The following is an 18,335-nucleotide window of genomic DNA, read 5'->3' on the forward strand; positions in this document are numbered from 1 at the left end:
GGATGTACTAGTTGGTGGATAAATTAAAATGTGCCATCATTGTTACCTGCATTTCTTGGCAGAAAGAGGCCGTTGGTCCAAAGAGAATTTGACACTGTTCATCAGCAGTGTAGGTCATCCCTGGCAGTTTTGAAGGAATAATCACAGAGTTAAGGCTCTGGGGATTTGTCTGTAGCAAACAGTTACTGGCCTTTGACCTGGCAGTATAAAGAGGTTTAGAAGTTGGTGAATAGTAATAGAGGCTGGTTATTGTACTGACATAAAACATGCACACACTACAAAGAAGGGATTATACATCTTAAAGTGAACGCTTAGAGAACCGTTTTGTTTCATTCAGTGAAATGCTGAGGTTTTAAATTAGTGTAAAGGTTGAACTAACAAATTGTGACCTTGCATGATTCACATCTTGTTTCAAATTAACCAGTTATTCAATAGAAATTGGGGGGCGGGGGTAAAAATGAAACAAACAAAATCTAATGGAAGAAATTTCCCTTGTAAAGATACATAAATTAAGCCAGGTGCACACCTGCATTTAATTCCTTTTTTTTTTTTTTGCACAGTCCCTAATCCAACCCAAACACATGGGCAGGCCTCATTGTTGGATCCAGACTCCTGCCAGAGAATTCATGAACAGTATTTTGTGGGCCTTCTTTGCTGGATTAGACCAATAGCTTGCTCTCTAATATTCCAAAAATGAACACTGAATGCAATTGCTCTGCCCCATTTTGAACAGATGTGTCTTTGAACATAAGGTAAAGGTAAAGGATCCCCAGACGGTTAAGTCCAGTCAAAGGCGACTCTGGGGTTGCAGTGCTCGTTTCACCTTCAGGCCGAGGGAGCCAGCATTTGTCCACAAACAGCTTTCCGGGTCATGTGGCCAGCATGACTAAACCGCTTCTGGAGCAACGGGACACTGTGACAGAAGCCAGAGCACATGGAAACACTATTTAACTTCCCACCGCAGCAGTATCTATTTATCTACTTGCTCTGGTGTGCTTTCGAACTGCTAGGTTGGCAGGAGCTGGGACAGAGTGACGGGAGCTCACCCCGTCACAGGGATTCGAACCACCAACCTTCTGATTGGCAAGCCCAAGAGGCCCAGTGGTTTAGACCACAGCGCCACCCGCGTCCCATCTTGAACATAAGAACCTTTATTGTAAAATCATAGAATTGTAGAGTTGGAAGGCACTCCTAGGGTCATTTAGTCCAAATCCCTGCAATCTCAACCACATCATGCCTGACAGGTGGCGATCCAACCTGTGAAAAGTAGGTGTTGAACAGTTCCACCTTCTCCCTGTCACCCAACAGCATTTCTCCATCTTCTCCACACAAGGGACCTCCTACATGCTTAGTATCATAGAATCATAGAATCATAGAGTTGGAAGAGACCACAAGGCTTCTTCCTCTTGCTCCAAACATAGGTGAACAAACCTTTTAAAATTATTTCTACCCTCTTCCTTCAATTAACTCTCATGTTCTATTGCTGGATAATTCCAATAATACTGAAAGTTGAGATACCACACTTTTAAAACTGTTCAACAGTACCTTTTGAACATGACACAGAAGCTGCTACAGGGTGCTGAAAACTTGACATGTCTGAAATTTATAGCCATCAAAGAAAATAAATGAATAGATGTAAAAGCTGACATTAAGCAATTCCACTTCTTGAATGAATTACCTGAGAAATCTTTCCAGATCTTCCCTGCTGCACCGGGACCATGAAACATCTCCAAGATTCTGCCCTTTGATCCATTCTCCAGACATGATATGGAGACCATCTGCACAAGATGGGTGGTCATTGTCATGATTTATTCCCATGCTAAAAATGTGAAAGTATTGAAAGTAGAGCTTATTTTAAGAGGGAAATATATAAATAGTTTTTAAACTGCTCATAGAAAGGCAGTAGCTTTCACCCCACTTTCGAAATAGACATACTTCCCAGTAAGCGATATTCATATGTACATAATATTTCTCTTTAAAAACCAATATGACTTATAATCCATATTTAATCTCTCTCTGTGTGTCTCTCTCTCTCTCTCTCTCTCTCTCTCACACACACACACACACACACTGGTGGCAACACGCTAGTTGTTCAAAGTTATTCAGAAGTTTAGTACATCTTACTCAAAAGTTAGTCCCACCAAGTTTCATGAAACTTGCTGCTAGTTAAGACTGCAATCCCCATGGGAAGCTCACTAAATTGAACAGGACTTCAGTTGTGTGTGTAGACCCTTTAACCATCCCCAAATAAATTCAGACAAGACTCAAATTTTTGGTTTAGTTTTTTACAGAATTTAGGCCACAACTTTATTGATTACAATCAAGTGAGTGGTTGCATAGGCTCTGGTTCGACTAGCTCCCTGCACCGTTGCAGGTAGCACTGACCCAGGGCACACACACAACCTTGGGTGAAACACCCGGCACAGTGGAAAGCGGGGTCAAGCCAGTCCACCAGCCAGATGTCTCCCTGGACTCCGGCTCAGGGCACAACCCCTCTCAGGGTTGACCAACCAATGAGTCCCTGGATTCCTTTAACGGAATACCCATCACATAGGGATGGACAGACCGCTCCGCCACCCCTATCACCTGAACCAGAGCCTATCCGCAACCTTACAAGTTGTGACGATTTGCTACACGGCAGGCGAAACCTAAATGGCACCAGCCAATCAGCCAAGTGGGGAAAATTCCTGCCGTGCCCCTGTTCCAATGACAGACGACACACGACGGCATAGCAAGGTCATGTGTGCAAGCCCTAAATATAGGGAGAGCTAGGAGGGTTTTCTGATGCACTGGCCCAAAAGATGAAGCTCAGGAACACGTGCATCAGCTTAAATAGAGGTCCCTCGATACAATTTTTGTTGGCGTTCCATTGGTCTAATTGCACCCAGCATCGAGGGACCTCCAATAGGGTGTTGTGGCCATCCAAACATTCCCACCCACAACACAGGTTCTGGTTGCCAGGTCACACCGCAACACGTGGAGGGAGGACCCGATATGTGGTTAGGATTGCAGCCTTCATGAAGCAAGCTCAACAAGACTGTTGGTTGCAGGTCTGCTCAGAAGTTAGGCTGCTCAAATTTTATAGACGTCTTTGAGATCCGAATAAATTTCACAACTGCTAATGTTGCTCCCTGCCTTGCAAGCCTTTCCCCACCTGACTGACTCCAGCTACAAAAACTGAGGCTGCTGAAGAGGCCCAAGACCAAATTGGCTGGGTCTTCTTACCAAGTGCAAACCAAGGTCATCAGCCTGAGGCTCCACAGCCATCGCCCTCCATGAACCACCATTGGCAGGACTGGCAGCAACAACAGCAGATATATGTTCTATGCTTATGATAATACTTTACTCTCTTGCCAATACACTGTTTTAAATATGCATTTTATATTCATAAGGTATTTATTTTTAACTTTGCTGTGTTAAATTTGCATTCTGTAGTGACCTACTTTGTAATGTTTTATTTTGAAATCTTTAAGACATATTTGAGTTTCTTGCTAATTATGTTGTTTTGAGTGTATAACTTATACCTGACTTTCTTTTGTAATGTTTTATTCTGGATTTGACATTTTAATGTAGGTTGTAAACCACTTTCAGGTTTTTTGTTTGTTTTTTAAATGAAAGTGATATGGAAGTGAAATGATTTATTTATTTGTTTGTTTGTTTTATTAAATTTGTATATATCCATCTCAGGGCAGTTCACAACATAAAATGACAATTTAAAAACCACAAAATACATAATAAACACAATAATTCCCTCTCACACAATGCATTTAATGCTCAATGACTCTAACAAGCATCTTTTCCTCAGGGAAGCATTGATAAAATATATGTTATTCGCTCCACACACACACACTTATTAAATAAACAACTGTCTATCCATCCTAATATTCACCATTTCAAAGCTTGAAAGATTCAGAAATACCACTTCTGAAGGCTGACTCCTTATAACTGTTTGGTGGAGAGAAAGAAGGAAGATCGGAGAGATGTGAGGTTGAAAAACCAACTAGATTAACAGCACAGCTAAGGCTGCAAATAAGGATTGTATGTTCTGGGTTTCTCAAGTTGCACAAATCAGATAAACTAATTTTAGGGAAGCACCGTAGCTACTAAGACTACACCGTAATGCAAATCCTTCTCTCTCTCTCTCCTCCACCTCACACCAACAATTGTAGCCATCTGGCCTAAATCCAAAGTATGTGAATTCTGCACTTTCCCTCCTGCAGTGCAAAGCAGTTTCCATCTGTCAAAGAGCTTTTCTTGCCAGCCATCCTTACTTTAAAACATCCTGAACTGACAGCTCAACTAACACACTCCTGTCAGCCAATAATCCAGGCAAAATGGAAGCCGAACGAAATCTTGCACAACAAATTTATTATTTCTGTGATGATACAGGTATATTAATGACTGGTTGCATCGAGACTGTAGCCTAGGTTTTGTTTGTCTCTCTGTGTTTTGCAGTCTGTTCCTTTACTCCCAGCAGATACTACAGTATTTTCTATCCCTAAAGGTAAAGGGACCCCTGACCATTAGGTCGCGTTATTGGCCGAGGGAGCCAGCGTACAGCTTCCAGATCATGTGGCCAGCATGACAAAGCCACTTCTGGCGAACCAGAGCAGCACACGGAAACGCCGTTTACCTTCCCGCTGTAGCGGTTCCTATTTATCTACTTGCATTTTGATGTGCTTTCAAACTGCTAGGTTGGCAGGAGCTGGGACCGAGCAACGGGAGCTCACCCCGCCACAGGGATTCGAACCGCTGACCTTCTGATCAGCAAGCCCTAGGCTCAGTGGTTTAACCCACAGAGCCACCTGGGTCCCATTTTCTATCCCTACTAACTTCTATCCCTACTAACTTCAATCAAGCCATGCTGCCAGACAACAAGAGGCAAGTTTTTATTTGACAACATCAACCATCATAATAACAGCATACGTTTAAAAAGTAACTATACTTTATGGATTCAAAATGGAGTAAGGAACCATTCTGAGGCTCTGAGGGTTTCCTAGGGAGTGATAGTGGAAACAAAAACCCCAAACCCCCTATTGCATGGTGGTGCCAAAATAGGACTTTTAATCCACATTTGCAAGTAAGCGTTTTTCGAATTGTCGTAAGAGTTCTTCCTGACAAACTCAAGACAGTGATTCCCACTAGCCCAGGCATCCCCAAACTTCGGCCCTCCAGATGTTTTGGACTACAATTCCCATCATCCCTGACCACTGGCCCTCTTAGCTAGGGATCATGGGAGTTGTAAGCCAAAACATCTGGAGGGCTGCAGTTTGGGGATGCCTGCACTAGTGTAATAGTAGTACATTTGTGTGTGAAGAAATTATGGTATGATATTGATGACAACTGTTGGATTGCTGCTTGCCTTTCTGATACATTTTGCACTCAATAAAGTGGATCATCACCAAAACAAAAATTAAGACCACAATTTTACACATACAGGCCTGTGAGTCAGGTCCACTGAAATCAATGGGGATTTATTTTGGGCAGACATGCATAAGAATGGTCTGCACTTTCACATAGATACCAAAACACAGAAACCTTGCCGTGCAGCTATAGAAGACCTATTTACTGCCAAATAATATTGCTTGCAAAAAGTACCAATTAAATTTAACAGAAAGGAAAGCAGAAGCTGAAGAGCCAGAATCTTATTATAAGCAGCAGCTTAGTTGTTTAATGGAGAAGACTTAAACTACCCCAAAGTTAAAAACATCTGTTCAAAAGGTCAATGAAAGTGGAAAATACTAGTGAATCCCAGTTGTCTTGTATGCCATTGTGTCATTTGTCAGAATCAAATGTGTGAATATTTGGGGCAGGCTGGAGAGGCCTACATGACTCACTAAAAAATTATGGAGAAACTGTACAAGGAGCACGCGGCCCCCATTTACATAATTCCAAAAGGTAATTGTCTGTGTTATATGTATTTACAATGTACTTTTATTCAGAGTGGCTGGGGAAACCCAGTTAGATGGGCAGGATATAAATATGTTGTTGTTGTTGTTGTTGTTGTTGTTGTTGTTGTTGTTGTTGTTGTTTAGTTCAGAACTCTATATTGGTTCTAGATGGGGTCAGGGTCCCTTGTAGAATCAGGTGTGCCAGGTGAGTATGCTGTTGGGTTCTAGCAATGTTCCTGAATGACTAGGTTGCGATTGCAATAGCTAAGGGTACATTTTTCTCCCATTTACACCTTGTTGTTGTTTTGTTTACACCTGGGCCAATATTTATTCCTCAGTAATATCATGGATTGACTATTGCAATGCACTCTCTGTAAGGATGACTTTAAAAGCCAGTTTGGAATTTTCATCTGATCCCAAACAGCTAACTAACGGTATAACTAAAGGGCTCTTATTGTTCCATTCCTGGCCAAGCAGCTCTAGCACATGAATGTTGTTTTCACTGAGGTTACCACATTCAACGGACCAATCTGTATCTCACATGAACACAGTGGGGCTGTTATCTGAGTAGACATGCACAGAGTTGCACTGCAAGTATCTGTCAATTCTGGATGGGTTTTTGGAAGACGCCTGTGCATTAATTTATTCTATGTGTGGAGATCAGTGCACACTGATCAATGCACAGTTTGCAGTGAGGCTCTATTCCGATGGCACGAGTATCCAGAATTGGCCTCCGCAGTCACTTACGGACACACCTTTAAGACCATATTCATGGAAGACAATCTTACTCGGCTACGAGTGATGACCGAAAAAGAAGGTATCTGTAAGAACATCCAACTGTGGATGCTTTTCTGTTCTTGGTCATTGCAGCAATTCAGGTCTTTAGATAAACAATTCATTGCTCTGGGGTGCAATCCTGCAATCCATTGGCAGCAGAAGCAGGCTTTCCAGCACAGAGGAGCTCTGCCTTCGGGACCTGTGATCCCCAGAGGAAGGGCAGTGTATGAATAAACAAACAAACATATTAGGGGAAATCTCTTATCATGATTTAAAGCTGAATTGCAATAGCAAGAATATTCCTCTTATTAATCTCTTTTCCATCTTTGCCCTACTTCTCTTCTAATTCTCTCTTGGATACTAAATTTTCATCTCAAATATCTTTCCTAAGCTTGAGGAAAGTTGGTGTTCACTTGCGCAGGATATCTGTGAATAAAAATAAATCTATAAATCTGGAGCGTTACCGCTTATCCATCTCCAATGTACACTTTTAGGGTTGTTGGGTGAATTGTGGTTTGGCTGGTCTGTCGCCTTATTGCTCTGTTTTATTTGCTGGTGCTCCACTTTCGATTCTGTAACACTCACTGCTCTCAAAATGCTTGGGCAATAATAACGGCTATAAAGCTAATGCGATCCCCTACCCGCCCCAAAGTTAGTATAATAACAGGACTTCTGGAGACAGTAGAAAGGCAGAGTGCACAACAGTATCTGAAAGAAAGAATGAGGTGTGTGTTTGCTGGGGATGGGGGCAGTTGCTTCCATAGTCTGTTGTGGGTGGGTGAATGTAACAATGATAGCCTGAAAGGAATGCCATTGGCATGCTTTGTACTGTATTTCAAAGATGCTGATCACAAAGCAGGTTCTCCCCTTAAGGAGAGCATGGGTTGCGGAAGGGTTAACAAGGCCTTCCCTGGTCAGTAGGGGCAGGTCAGTTGGGATGGCCACTGGGGGATTGTTGCTGGGGAGAATGTTATGTTGCTAATTTTGATTGACAGCCACAGCCTTTAAAAGGGTGCAAGCAGGTTGCGCTTTCGCTTTTGGGTGCTTGCAAACAGATCTCCCTCCCTCCCTCCCTCCCTATATTTAGGTTTTTTTTGCTGTGCTTGACATTGCTGTGCCTGTCACGGGGCCGTTCGTATTCGGGGGCCTAGTAGGAATTTTGCCATCTGGCTGATTGGCTGGTGCCAGGTGGATTCTGCCTACTACATAGCAAACTGTCACAACTTGTAAGGTTGGCGGTTAGGCATTGGTTCGAATTGGATGGTGGAAGGGTAAGGATTTCGCTGGGCCTGCCCCTCAAAATTGCTGCTGCCTTTAGGGGTATTCCGTTAAAGGAATCCTGGGGCTCAACATGTTTGTCCGTACCCCCGCAAGGGGCTAGGACCGTGCATGAGCCTTGGGGAGCACCTGGGGGAGAGGTCATAGGGCGTGGTGCCTTGCCCCAGCCTCTCTCAGAGGGTGCTTACCTATCCTGACATCCCCAGTTCGCTGGGGAGTCAGATCTGTCCCAGGCGGGGGACTGATGGCATGGGAACCAATGCCTAAGCAACCACTCACATTCAGTTGTATTTAAATAAAGTTGTGGCCAAAATTAATGCCAAAAACCAAAACTTAATTTCCGTGTGATGTGTGAAATTATTTGGTGGGAAGTCTTGGTACCTCGGCACGCAAGCAGGGAAATGGGCAGACAGTGTAGAATCATCAGAGTGACACCGGCCGATTGGCATTGTTCTAAAACAAAAGGTTTCGCAGGCCAAATCCTGAAACCCTGTCTAGTAGGAGTGGAGCAATTCATGGCTATGAAGAAGTTGGGGTGCCATAGCCAATAGCACACAACTGCATGCTTGCTGACTAGAGAGCACAGATACAAGTGTCATCAGCTGCAACTATCCACAGAGCAAAGGGTGGGTGTTGGACGCAGCATGCACACATGTAGAATCTCAGACAAAAGAAACAGTCGGGACCAGACAAAGCTCGTTATCTAATAAGAGATCATGAGGATTGCGGAAGGGCTAGGAAGAAATTCCTGAGGGTTTGGGTGGGGGTTGGGCTAAGCCAGAGCTGAATGATAGATAGGGGGTGTGGTTGTTGTTGCATGTCACAACATTTGATTGGCAGGTTGGCCCCCTTTATATATTCAGAGTCTTTCGGTTTTGCCTCACTCTTGCAAGTGTTTGAATCTCCCTCCGACCCGCCGCTGTTTCTGAAGGTTTTAGCCGGACATTGCCTTTCATGGGGTCGCCTGTTGAAGGGGCCCAGTAGGAATTTTGCCATTTGGCTGATTGGCTGTTGCCACTTGGTTTTTGCCTACTGCTTAGCAAATTGTCACAACTTGTTAGGTTGGCGGTTAGGCTTTGGTTAATAAATTTGGTTGGAGGAGGGGTATGGCTTCGAGATGCCTACCCCCCCCCACTTAATATTGCTCCTCATAGAAGTATTCCGTTAAAGAATCCTGGGGCTCTAGTCAATTCATCCCCGCCATAGGCGGGGCTGAGGGGCCATTATAGAGCACGAGCCTTGGGGGACATTCCTGGTTGAGGGGGGGAATGCCTGGGCACAGCTACCTCCTCTCCCATGGGGTGTTTACTTGACTTCCCTATATGCATAGGGAAGTCGGAGCTGGTCCTGTCCCAAGCGGGACAGATGGAAATGGTCCTGACCCAATAAGGGAACAGATGGATTAACCAAAAGCCTAAGCCAACACTCAAAATTAAATTGTATTTAAATAAAGTTGTGGCCAAAATAATGTCAAAAACCCAAACCTAAAATAATGTGTGTGTTGTGAGTTATTTAAGGGGGATTTCTGGTAGCCTCATCACGCAAACCCTTTGGTAAGCCTTCATTGACAGCCCGACATTCTCTCTCTCTCTCTCTCTCTCTCTCTCTCTCTCTCTCTCACACACACACACACACACACACACAGAGAGAGAGAGAGAGAGAGAGAGAGAGAGAGAGAGAGAGAGAGAGAGAGAGAGATCTTGTAATTTGGCTTTCACCAGAGCAATCTTCTTCAGAAGCCCGTTGATGTATCTCAAGAATGTAATTTGAAAACCAATGCCTTAAAAGGTTATTTGACAATAGGAGTTGGAGGGAGAATGATGAGGAGGCAATTGTAGATGAAAATCTTTGGCTGGGGGTTAAGCACCTTTTCTGGCAACCCACTAGATCAGGCATGGCCAAACTTGGCCCTCCAGCTGTTTTGGGACTACATCTCCCATCATCTCTAGCTAACAGGACCAGTGGTCAGGGATGATGGGAACTGTAGTCCCAAAACAGCTGGAGAGCCAAGTTTGGCCATACCTGCACTAGATGAGCCAATGTGAGCATCCCCCTTTGTCCCCCTAAACTAGGTGCATGTGGGTTTGGAAATTTCACATATGCCTAGAAAACACCTAAGTGTAGCTTCCAGTTCCAGAAATTCAAAAATATTGTCTGCTTTACAATTAAATTGATTGCTTTTTTCGCTCTCCTAACCAGCAGCTAAATACTTCAAACATTCCCAAATCACATGTCAACTGAAATTTCACTTGCCTTCCGTTTATTTACTTGTTTAATTCCAGTTGTTGAACCCAAATCATCTCAAAACTATTTACTGAATATATCCAACACCAGCCAAGTACTTTCATATGTAGTGGATTCTCCTTCCTTCAAGGTTATTAAGCAGAGGTTGGATGGTCATCTGTCATCTATGATCTAGTTGAGGTTCCTGCATTGCAGGGGGTTGGACTAGATGACCCTTGGGTCCCTTCCAACTCTACAATTCTATGATAATTAGATTTTTTTAAAAAATCAAAAGAAAATCAGCCATGGTGTTATTATTATTAATAATAATATATCACCCTATACCCGGAGGTTTCAGGGCAGTTCACAGAACAAAATCAAATATAGGGAAGAATGGTAAATTTATTTAAATGTACACATGAATACCAAATCTCCTTTTTCAGACTAACAGTGTTAACTTGGAATGCCAACATAAAGTTGAATAATGCTTGTTTTATCTACTTACTTGTGACCCATCTCATGGGCAATAGTAAAGGCGAGATTCAAGCCATTATCCTCTGCAATAATACATTTCCGCTTTTCACTGCACATCCCATTCAGATACGCTATACCTAGAAAATACAAGGATCACAAGTAATCACTACACTTCTTATTTTTATTCACTTACAGTGTTTCACACGTGCTATATGAGAATAATACTGTTTTCCAGTATGTTGCAAACCTGCAAACATGATGTCGTGGCTTTTACAAAAGGCAACATGCTACAAAAGGACAGCTGTAATGTGTGCAATGAATGACCTGATGTACTGAATCTGATCTTTCCCACTCAAAAGTACCCAGATGACATAAAGAAGATTTTAAGGTCTGAAGTTTTATTCTGTTTTTAATGTTCCATTGAAAGCCGCCCAGACTGGGGAAACCCAGCCAGACGGGCGGGGTAGAAATAATAAATTTATTATTATTATTATTATTATTAGCATCAGGTAACCCTCTATGGGGACCTCATTTCATAGCCAGGAGCCACCACAGAGGTCTTCCCCCAAGGAGACTGTATAGTTTTGCCTATGACCTCCCAATCTTTTATTATTATTTATTTATTTATTATTAATTGAATGTATATACCGCCTTATACCCAGAGGTCTTAAGGTAGTTCACAGAACAAAATCAAAATCTAAAACCAAAAAATACAGAATCAAAATAAAAACAACTCAATAACCCCCCCACCCCCACCCCTAAAAAAAACATTTTAAAAGGGCATAGGATGTCAATCAAATCAACCAAAGGCCTGGTTAAAAAGGAACATTTTTGCCTGGCGCCTAAAGGTGTATAATGAAGGTGCCAGGCAAACCTCTCTGGGCAGAGTGTTGCATAGATGGGGAGCCACTGCAGGGAAGGCCCTGTTCTCGTGTTAACACCCTCCAGACCTCTTGAGGAGGCACACAAAGAAGCAACCCTTATAGCAGGCATGGCCAAACTTGGCCCTCCATATGTTTTGGGACTACAACTCCCATCATCCCTAGCTAACAGGACCAGTGATCAGGGATGATGGGAATTGTGGTCCCAAAACATCTGGAGGACCAAGTTTGGCCATGCCTGCTTTATAGCAACCCTGGTAGGTAAGTTACAGTGAGATTAGTGACAGGTGAAAGATGACTCAGCTTCATCGCTGAATGAACCAATATCTCCTCAGTATAACTTTCTGTCATCCACTGGGAAGCTAAATTAGGCAAAAAGTAGGGGAAAGGAATGCAAAGCAGCAGAGGTTCTAACACACACACATACATCTCTAATGCTTCCATAAGGTAAGAAACAGATTGCTCAATTCCTAAACTGTTTCAGCTGAACTGAGTTTAAGGGTCCCCCCCCCCCTCCCGAAAAAGCAATGTGCTACACAAGCCGGCCACATTCTGGTTGCAACAAAATTATTAGCGGTATTAAAAGTTTAGGAGAATGGAGGATTCCCTGGCTGTGCTCAGCTTTTCCTTTTCCTTTTCCATCATGTGTATCACACACAGCACTGAGTAGGAAGCTGGAGTAAGAGGGGCAAAGGTCTTACATTGCTCTCCCAAGTTAGCACCTCATTTAAAATGAGCAGGAAAAACCATTCGTAACATGGTCCAAATGTTTTAGTATGTCTATCAGCACACAGAGGAACCTCTCCTACAATGCCTCCATTGTTCTGTCTCAAGCACAGTAGCCCTGAGTATGGTCAGATGATATACTGACAAAAAAAAAAAACCTTTAAAAAACCCACATGTACACTTTTTTACATTTGTGGTTTTTATTTCCATTCTTAAGGAAATCAGCCCTGAGTGCTCACTGGAAGGACAGATCGTGAAGCTAAGGCTCCAATACTTTGGCCACCTCATGAGAAGAGAAGACTCCCTGGAAAAGACCCTGAGGTTGGGAAAGATTGAGGGCACTAGGAGAAGGGGGCGACAGAGGACGAGATGGTTGGACAGTGTTCTCGAAGCTACAAACATGAGTTTGACCAAACTGCGGGAGGCAGTGCAAGACAGGAGTGCCTGGCGTGCTCTGGTCCATGGGGTCACGAAGAGTCGGACACGACTAAACAACAACAACCTTTCAGAGCAGTTAACAATTGTGCCTTCTTGTAGAGGCATAAGGTAAAGGTACCCCTGACCATTAGGTCCAGTCGCGGACAACTCTGGGGTTGCACGCTCATCTCACTCTATAGGCCGAGGGAGCCGGTGTTTGTCCGCAGACAGCTTCCGGGTCATGTGGCCAGCATGACTAAGCCGCTTCTGGCAAACCAGAGCAGCGCACGGAAATGCCGTTTACCTTCCCGCTGGAGCGGTACCTGTTTATCTACTTGTACTTGACGTGCTTTTGAACTGCTAGGTGGGCAGGAGCTGGAACCGAACAACGGGTGCTCACCCCATCGTGGGGATTTGAACCGCCAACCTTCCAATTGGCAAACCCTAGGCTCTGTGGTTTAACCCACAGCGCCACCCGCGTCCCTGTAGAGGCATTCTGGAGGAAATACAATAGGAAACTTACTAAGCTGTATTCTCAGTGAAAACATTTTTTGAAAAAGTTCCTAGCAATAAAGAGGAAAAATCAATTTTACTTTAGAAAGTTTTCCTTTGAACTTAGGGTACACTAATGAGATATATATCTCAAAACTATTCCCACCCGAGATGCAAGGCTGTTTGTTTGTTCAAAAGAGTGTTAGGGGACCTGGTACTGCAGCTCAACAACATCTGGATGGCTAGAGATTCCCTGCCGATTCAAACCACTTTACACCCCACCTTTTCTAATAAAATGCCAGAGGTGGCTAACAAGACACTCAGAACATGTTTTAGAAATTCATAATGCACAAAACACAAAATCTAACAATTGATATATAAATGATATAACATATCAATGATCAGCTAAACACACATCCTTACAAAAAATCTATACTTAAAGCACAGCCACCCAAGAGACAATATTTTCAGGCTCTGTTGTGGTTTCCATATTCTCTTAGCAGCAAGATAACTCATCATAGCATGACAAGGGGCACTTTTGCAGCCATTCCCTTCACTATAACATAAAGCATAGCTGCCAAGTTCTCCCTTTTTTTAAGGGAAATTCCCTTATGCTGAATAGGCTTCCTCGCGAGAAAAGGGAAAACTTGGCAGCTATGACATAAAGTTGCATTCACTTTGGAAAGTGAGACTGCAAGTCCTCCTATTTTATTTTCTATCTGAGCCATATTTTTTAATTAGTTTAGAATTTTTTTGTGTCTGGTTTTTTTCAATTCCATTTTTGACCAAGTGCACTCACCTATATATTTGTGTAGACCAGAAACTCTTCATTCTGCCACTGCATAAGATCACTGCTTATTATTAGATGCCAAACATTTCATGTTAGGATAAAATCTGCGGGATGTTTCCCATATTTAAAATTTCCTTACTCACTGTTTTGGAAGATAGGACTTATCTGGAAGCATGTTGCAAGCAAAACATATAAAATCAGTGTTCTTTATTATTTCATTTCTTATTAAACATAGCTGACCTTGTGCTTGAAAGCCACATCAAACAGTAGCTACTGAATGCAAATCAGTCAACTACCAGGTGTGAACTAGTTTCAAGTCTTGTCCTTCGTTATTAATTTCATGTGTTAAGAAAGAGAAACTGGCTTCAGCTGGGCTTAGTCATTCCAACATTAGGTAAGAGAAAGGGGTGTGTGTGTGTGTTTGTGTGTGTGTGTGTGTGTGTCCTCTACTTCTTCCTGTGGCTTATTAGCACAGCTGGAATGGTTTCAAGGTTAAATCCATGATGGGGGTGTGTGGAGCTGAACAACTGATCTTCTGTAATGGCTAAGCCTCCAGCTAAAGATATGAACTGGATCTTATTCAAGTTTACTCAGAAGGACAGTGGTATCTTGGTTCTCAAACTTAATCCGTTCCGGAAGTCTGTTCTAAAACCAAAGCGTTCCCAAACCAAGGCGTGCTTTCCCATAGAAAGCAATGCAAAATGGATTTAATCCGTTCCAGATTTTTAAAAACAACCCCTAAAACAGCAATTTAACATGAACTTTACTATCCAATGAGACCATTGATCCATAAAATGAAAGCAAAAAAACAATGTACTGTACTGCAGTCACACAATCAATCAGTAGCTGAACTGGGTTCCACACAGTCACAAAAGCAAAACAAAAACACAAAATGAATAGCAAAAACACACAGAGGCCTCAGCATAACACTCAAAACGGAAGTGTGGCACTCAAAACGGAGCACGTTCGACTTCTGAAAAAGGTTCACAAAACTGAACACTTACTTCCGGGTTTGCAGTGTTTGGGTTCCAAGTTGTTTGAGTACCAAGGCGTTTGAGAACCACAGTACCACTGTAACTCTCAAAGCAAACGGAATGCATAAGATTGCAACTTTAATGCATGAAGAAAAAATTCACCAATAAGCAACGAAACCTGAGAATTGGATCTAATCACAAGAATAAATGTAGAATCATATACAAGCCCATGACTTAGGTTTGTAAAGTACTTTCATAATCAAAAGTAGTCATCAGACCATGTATTATAGCCTGATAATACAATGGCCGAGAACAACCTCACAGATATGCTCTAATTATTATTTTTTGTCAGTGCCTACATTTATACTACGTTCTGTTTAGTTTGGGGGGTTTTTTAAAGTGAAAAATTGCTTCACATTCCTGACAAAATCTACTAAAAACCTTAAAACTTAAATGCATGTGCATGACCTTGCTGTGGAATTAATTAAATTCAATAAATAATATAAATATAAATTCAAATAATAATAATAATAATAATAATAATAATAATAATAATAATAATAATAATAGGGGGCCGGGAGGAACTTGCCTGCAGACAAATTGGGCCAGTCTGGGGTTTGTTTGTTTTTTGCCTACCTCATAGCAACTGTCACAACTTGCTGGTGGGGAAAAAAGGCATTGGGTTTGTTCCTTAGTCTAAAACAGGCATGGCCAAACTTGGCTCTCCAGCTGTTTTGGGACTACAACTCCCATCATCCCTAGCTAACAGGACCAGTAATCAGGGATGATTGGAACTGTAGTTCCAAAAAAGCTGGAGGACAAAGTTTGGCCATGCCTGGTCTAAAACAAGGGTGGGGAGGAGCTAGGAGGAAGGCTTCTGCCTGAATCGCCAGACGGGGTCGACCAGGCCACAGAACTCCCCAAATGGCATCCTGGAGGGATTCCTCTCTTTGATGCGTTTCATGGGAAGATCCTTAACCCAGGATTGACCCTGGCCGATGCAGGATACAAACGCCCAGTAAAGGTAAAGGTAAAGGGACCCCTGACTGTTAGGTCCAGTTGCAGACAACTCTGGGGTTGCGGTGCTCATCTCTCTTTACTGGCCTAGGGAGACGGCGTTTGTCCGCCGACAGTTTTTCCGGGTCATGTGGCCAGCAAGACTAAGCCGCTTCTGGCAAATCAGAGCAGCGCACGGAAACGCCATTTACTTTCCCGCCAGAGCGGGAACTGCTAGGTTGGTAGGAACTGCTAGGTTGGTAGGAACAAGGACTGACCAATGGGAGCTCACCCCATCGTGGGGATTCGAACTGCCGACCTTCTGATTGGCAAGCCCTAGGCTCAGTGGTTTAGACCACAGTGCCATCGCCCATTACCTATGCCAAACCCCTGCTTACATCTGTAATCAATAAAGATGTGGCCATTTTGATCCTGAAATGTTGTCATATCATTTTACTGCTTCACGTGCCCCAGCCCTGGTGGCCTTGGGCTCACTGAGCCTGGGCCCGCAACTGTGTGGAGGTGGGAGGTGAGACTTTTATGCCAAAACACATGCTGCTATGCCACTGCAGGAAGTTCTTCAGGACTAACCAATCAGTCATTTGATAGGCAAAATGTTTAGATGGCATTAAATTGTGCCTAATGACATCCATACTGAGTGAAGGGTTGATTTCACGAAGTCTGAAAGCATTTTTATTTGTCAAAAAAACCCCTCAATTTATTTTATTTATTCCTCCAAGGAGCTCGAGGTGGTGTACATAGTCCTCCCACCGAGCTATATAAAGCTATTATATGATATGTTTAAAGTAAAATTCACACTCCTTAAAATTACATGCATCAATACTGAAAAGCAGTACTTACAAAGGTTACTAGAATTTATCACATTTACTTTGCAAGAAAAATAATCTTTTGCGTGTTTTGCGTCCTTACAATGTCTTTGAATGTGAATTTTATTATGTTGAGCACAGCATAAGGCTTCAGTTGTTTGCAGTACGTTAAGCCACTGAAATAGCAAATATGATCTATATTATGGTCATGTGTTTCTATTTTCTTTGACTATATACAAGTGTTTTTCAAACACACATACTTCGGAGCACGACTTGGGGGAAATTAACTTTGACTTGCAGCTCTATTTCTAAGAAACTAATATTCATTTTCTTTCAGCACATCAAGTGTTTCCCATTAGTGAAAGAGGAAAGGAGGGAGAGATAAAAAGCTTTCTGCGCTGTTGTCGCTTAAAAAGTATAAATAATATGTGGTACTTTTGAAAGGGCTCTGTAGAAGACTGCTGCCTGGGGCTGGGGACCACTGACGACTCATTTGTCACTTAAAAGATGTATCAGTGACCATACATACAACAAAATAAAAAAATTCCTTCAGTAGCACCTTAAAGACCAACTAGGTTTTTATGCATGCACACGAAAGCTCATACCAAAATAAAAACTTAATTTTTTTTAAATTTTGTTTCGACTCAGACCAACACAGTTACCTACCTGTAACATACATACAACAATGAAGAGATAAGAGAGCTTTGAAATATCAAGCAGTATATAGATCCCTATGAATAAATAAAAATAGCAACACTTTAATGTAGAATAATCCTAAGGACGAACAGCCAAGCACTGGAATCGGAGGGAGAATTAAACTACACTGGCAAAGTTATATACCGTATGTATGTATAGACACCATCTTCTGCCCCTAAAACACGGTCCTCCAGGCAAAAATTGGAGAACAAAGAAACAATCCCTAGCAAGATTTTAAAAAAAAACACTTAAAAGTTTAGCAGGAAAAAAATGTCTCAACTGTCTTATCTAAAAAACATTAGAGAAGAGGCCAATCTAACTACATTTGGGAGAAAGTTGCACAATCAAAGTGTCACCACTGAAAATGCTATTCTATCCTGATATAAAATATGCGGCTAGTAAAAAAAACTTGTATCTAAATACCTTCCAGATATCCCTGATGACTGGCTATGCTGGCTGGGTTTGCAGTCTAGCAATTCCTAGATGGCAGCCCCAGTCTACATATCTACGGCAGCTTCTTATTTTTTGTTTAATGATGTGAATAAAGCCAATGTGAATTGAAAATGTCAGGGAACAGTCTTCACTTAGTGCCTCCAAAACATATGGGCTACAAGTAATAATAATAATAATAATAATAATAATAATAATAATAATAATAATAATAAATTTATTATTTATACCCCACCCATCTGGCTGGGCCATCCCAGCCACTCTAGGCGGCTTGCAACAAATATAAAACCAAACATACAAAACTTCCCAATACAAGGCTCCCTTCAGATGTCTTATAAAAGTTGTGTAGTTCTTTATCTCCTTGACATCTGATGGGAGGGTGTTTCACAGGGTGGGCCCCACTGTCGAGAAGGCCCTCTGCCTGGTTCCCTATAGCTTTACTT

The 18,335-nt window shown here is 42.3% G+C and overlaps 1 protein-coding gene across 3 annotated transcripts in view; it reads right to left on the reverse strand.

Annotated features, from left to right (window-relative positions):
• ADAMTS19 (ADAM metallopeptidase with thrombospondin type 1 motif 19) overlaps nt 1-18,335 on the reverse strand; it is a 120,075-nt gene that overhangs the window by 53,982 nt on the left and 47,758 nt on the right. For 2 of the 3 annotated variants that reach the window (XM_035099895.2, XM_035099894.2), the window contains exons 8-10: nt 10,675-10,780; nt 1,679-1,819; nt 47-197 (exon numbers count right to left, since the gene is read on the reverse strand). In XM_035099895.2, the coding sequence (XP_034955786.2) occupies nt 47-197; nt 1,679-1,819; nt 10,675-10,780 (398 nt within the window). The remainder of the gene's footprint in view (nt 1-46; nt 198-1,678; nt 1,820-10,674; nt 10,781-18,335) is intronic. The other variant, XM_060280126.1, reaches the window with a different exon arrangement.

This window comes from Zootoca vivipara, chromosome 11, assembly GCF_963506605.1.
Source record: "Zootoca vivipara chromosome 11, rZooViv1.1, whole genome shotgun sequence".
Classification (NCBI taxonomy): domain Eukaryota; kingdom Metazoa; phylum Chordata; class Lepidosauria; order Squamata; family Lacertidae; genus Zootoca; species Zootoca vivipara.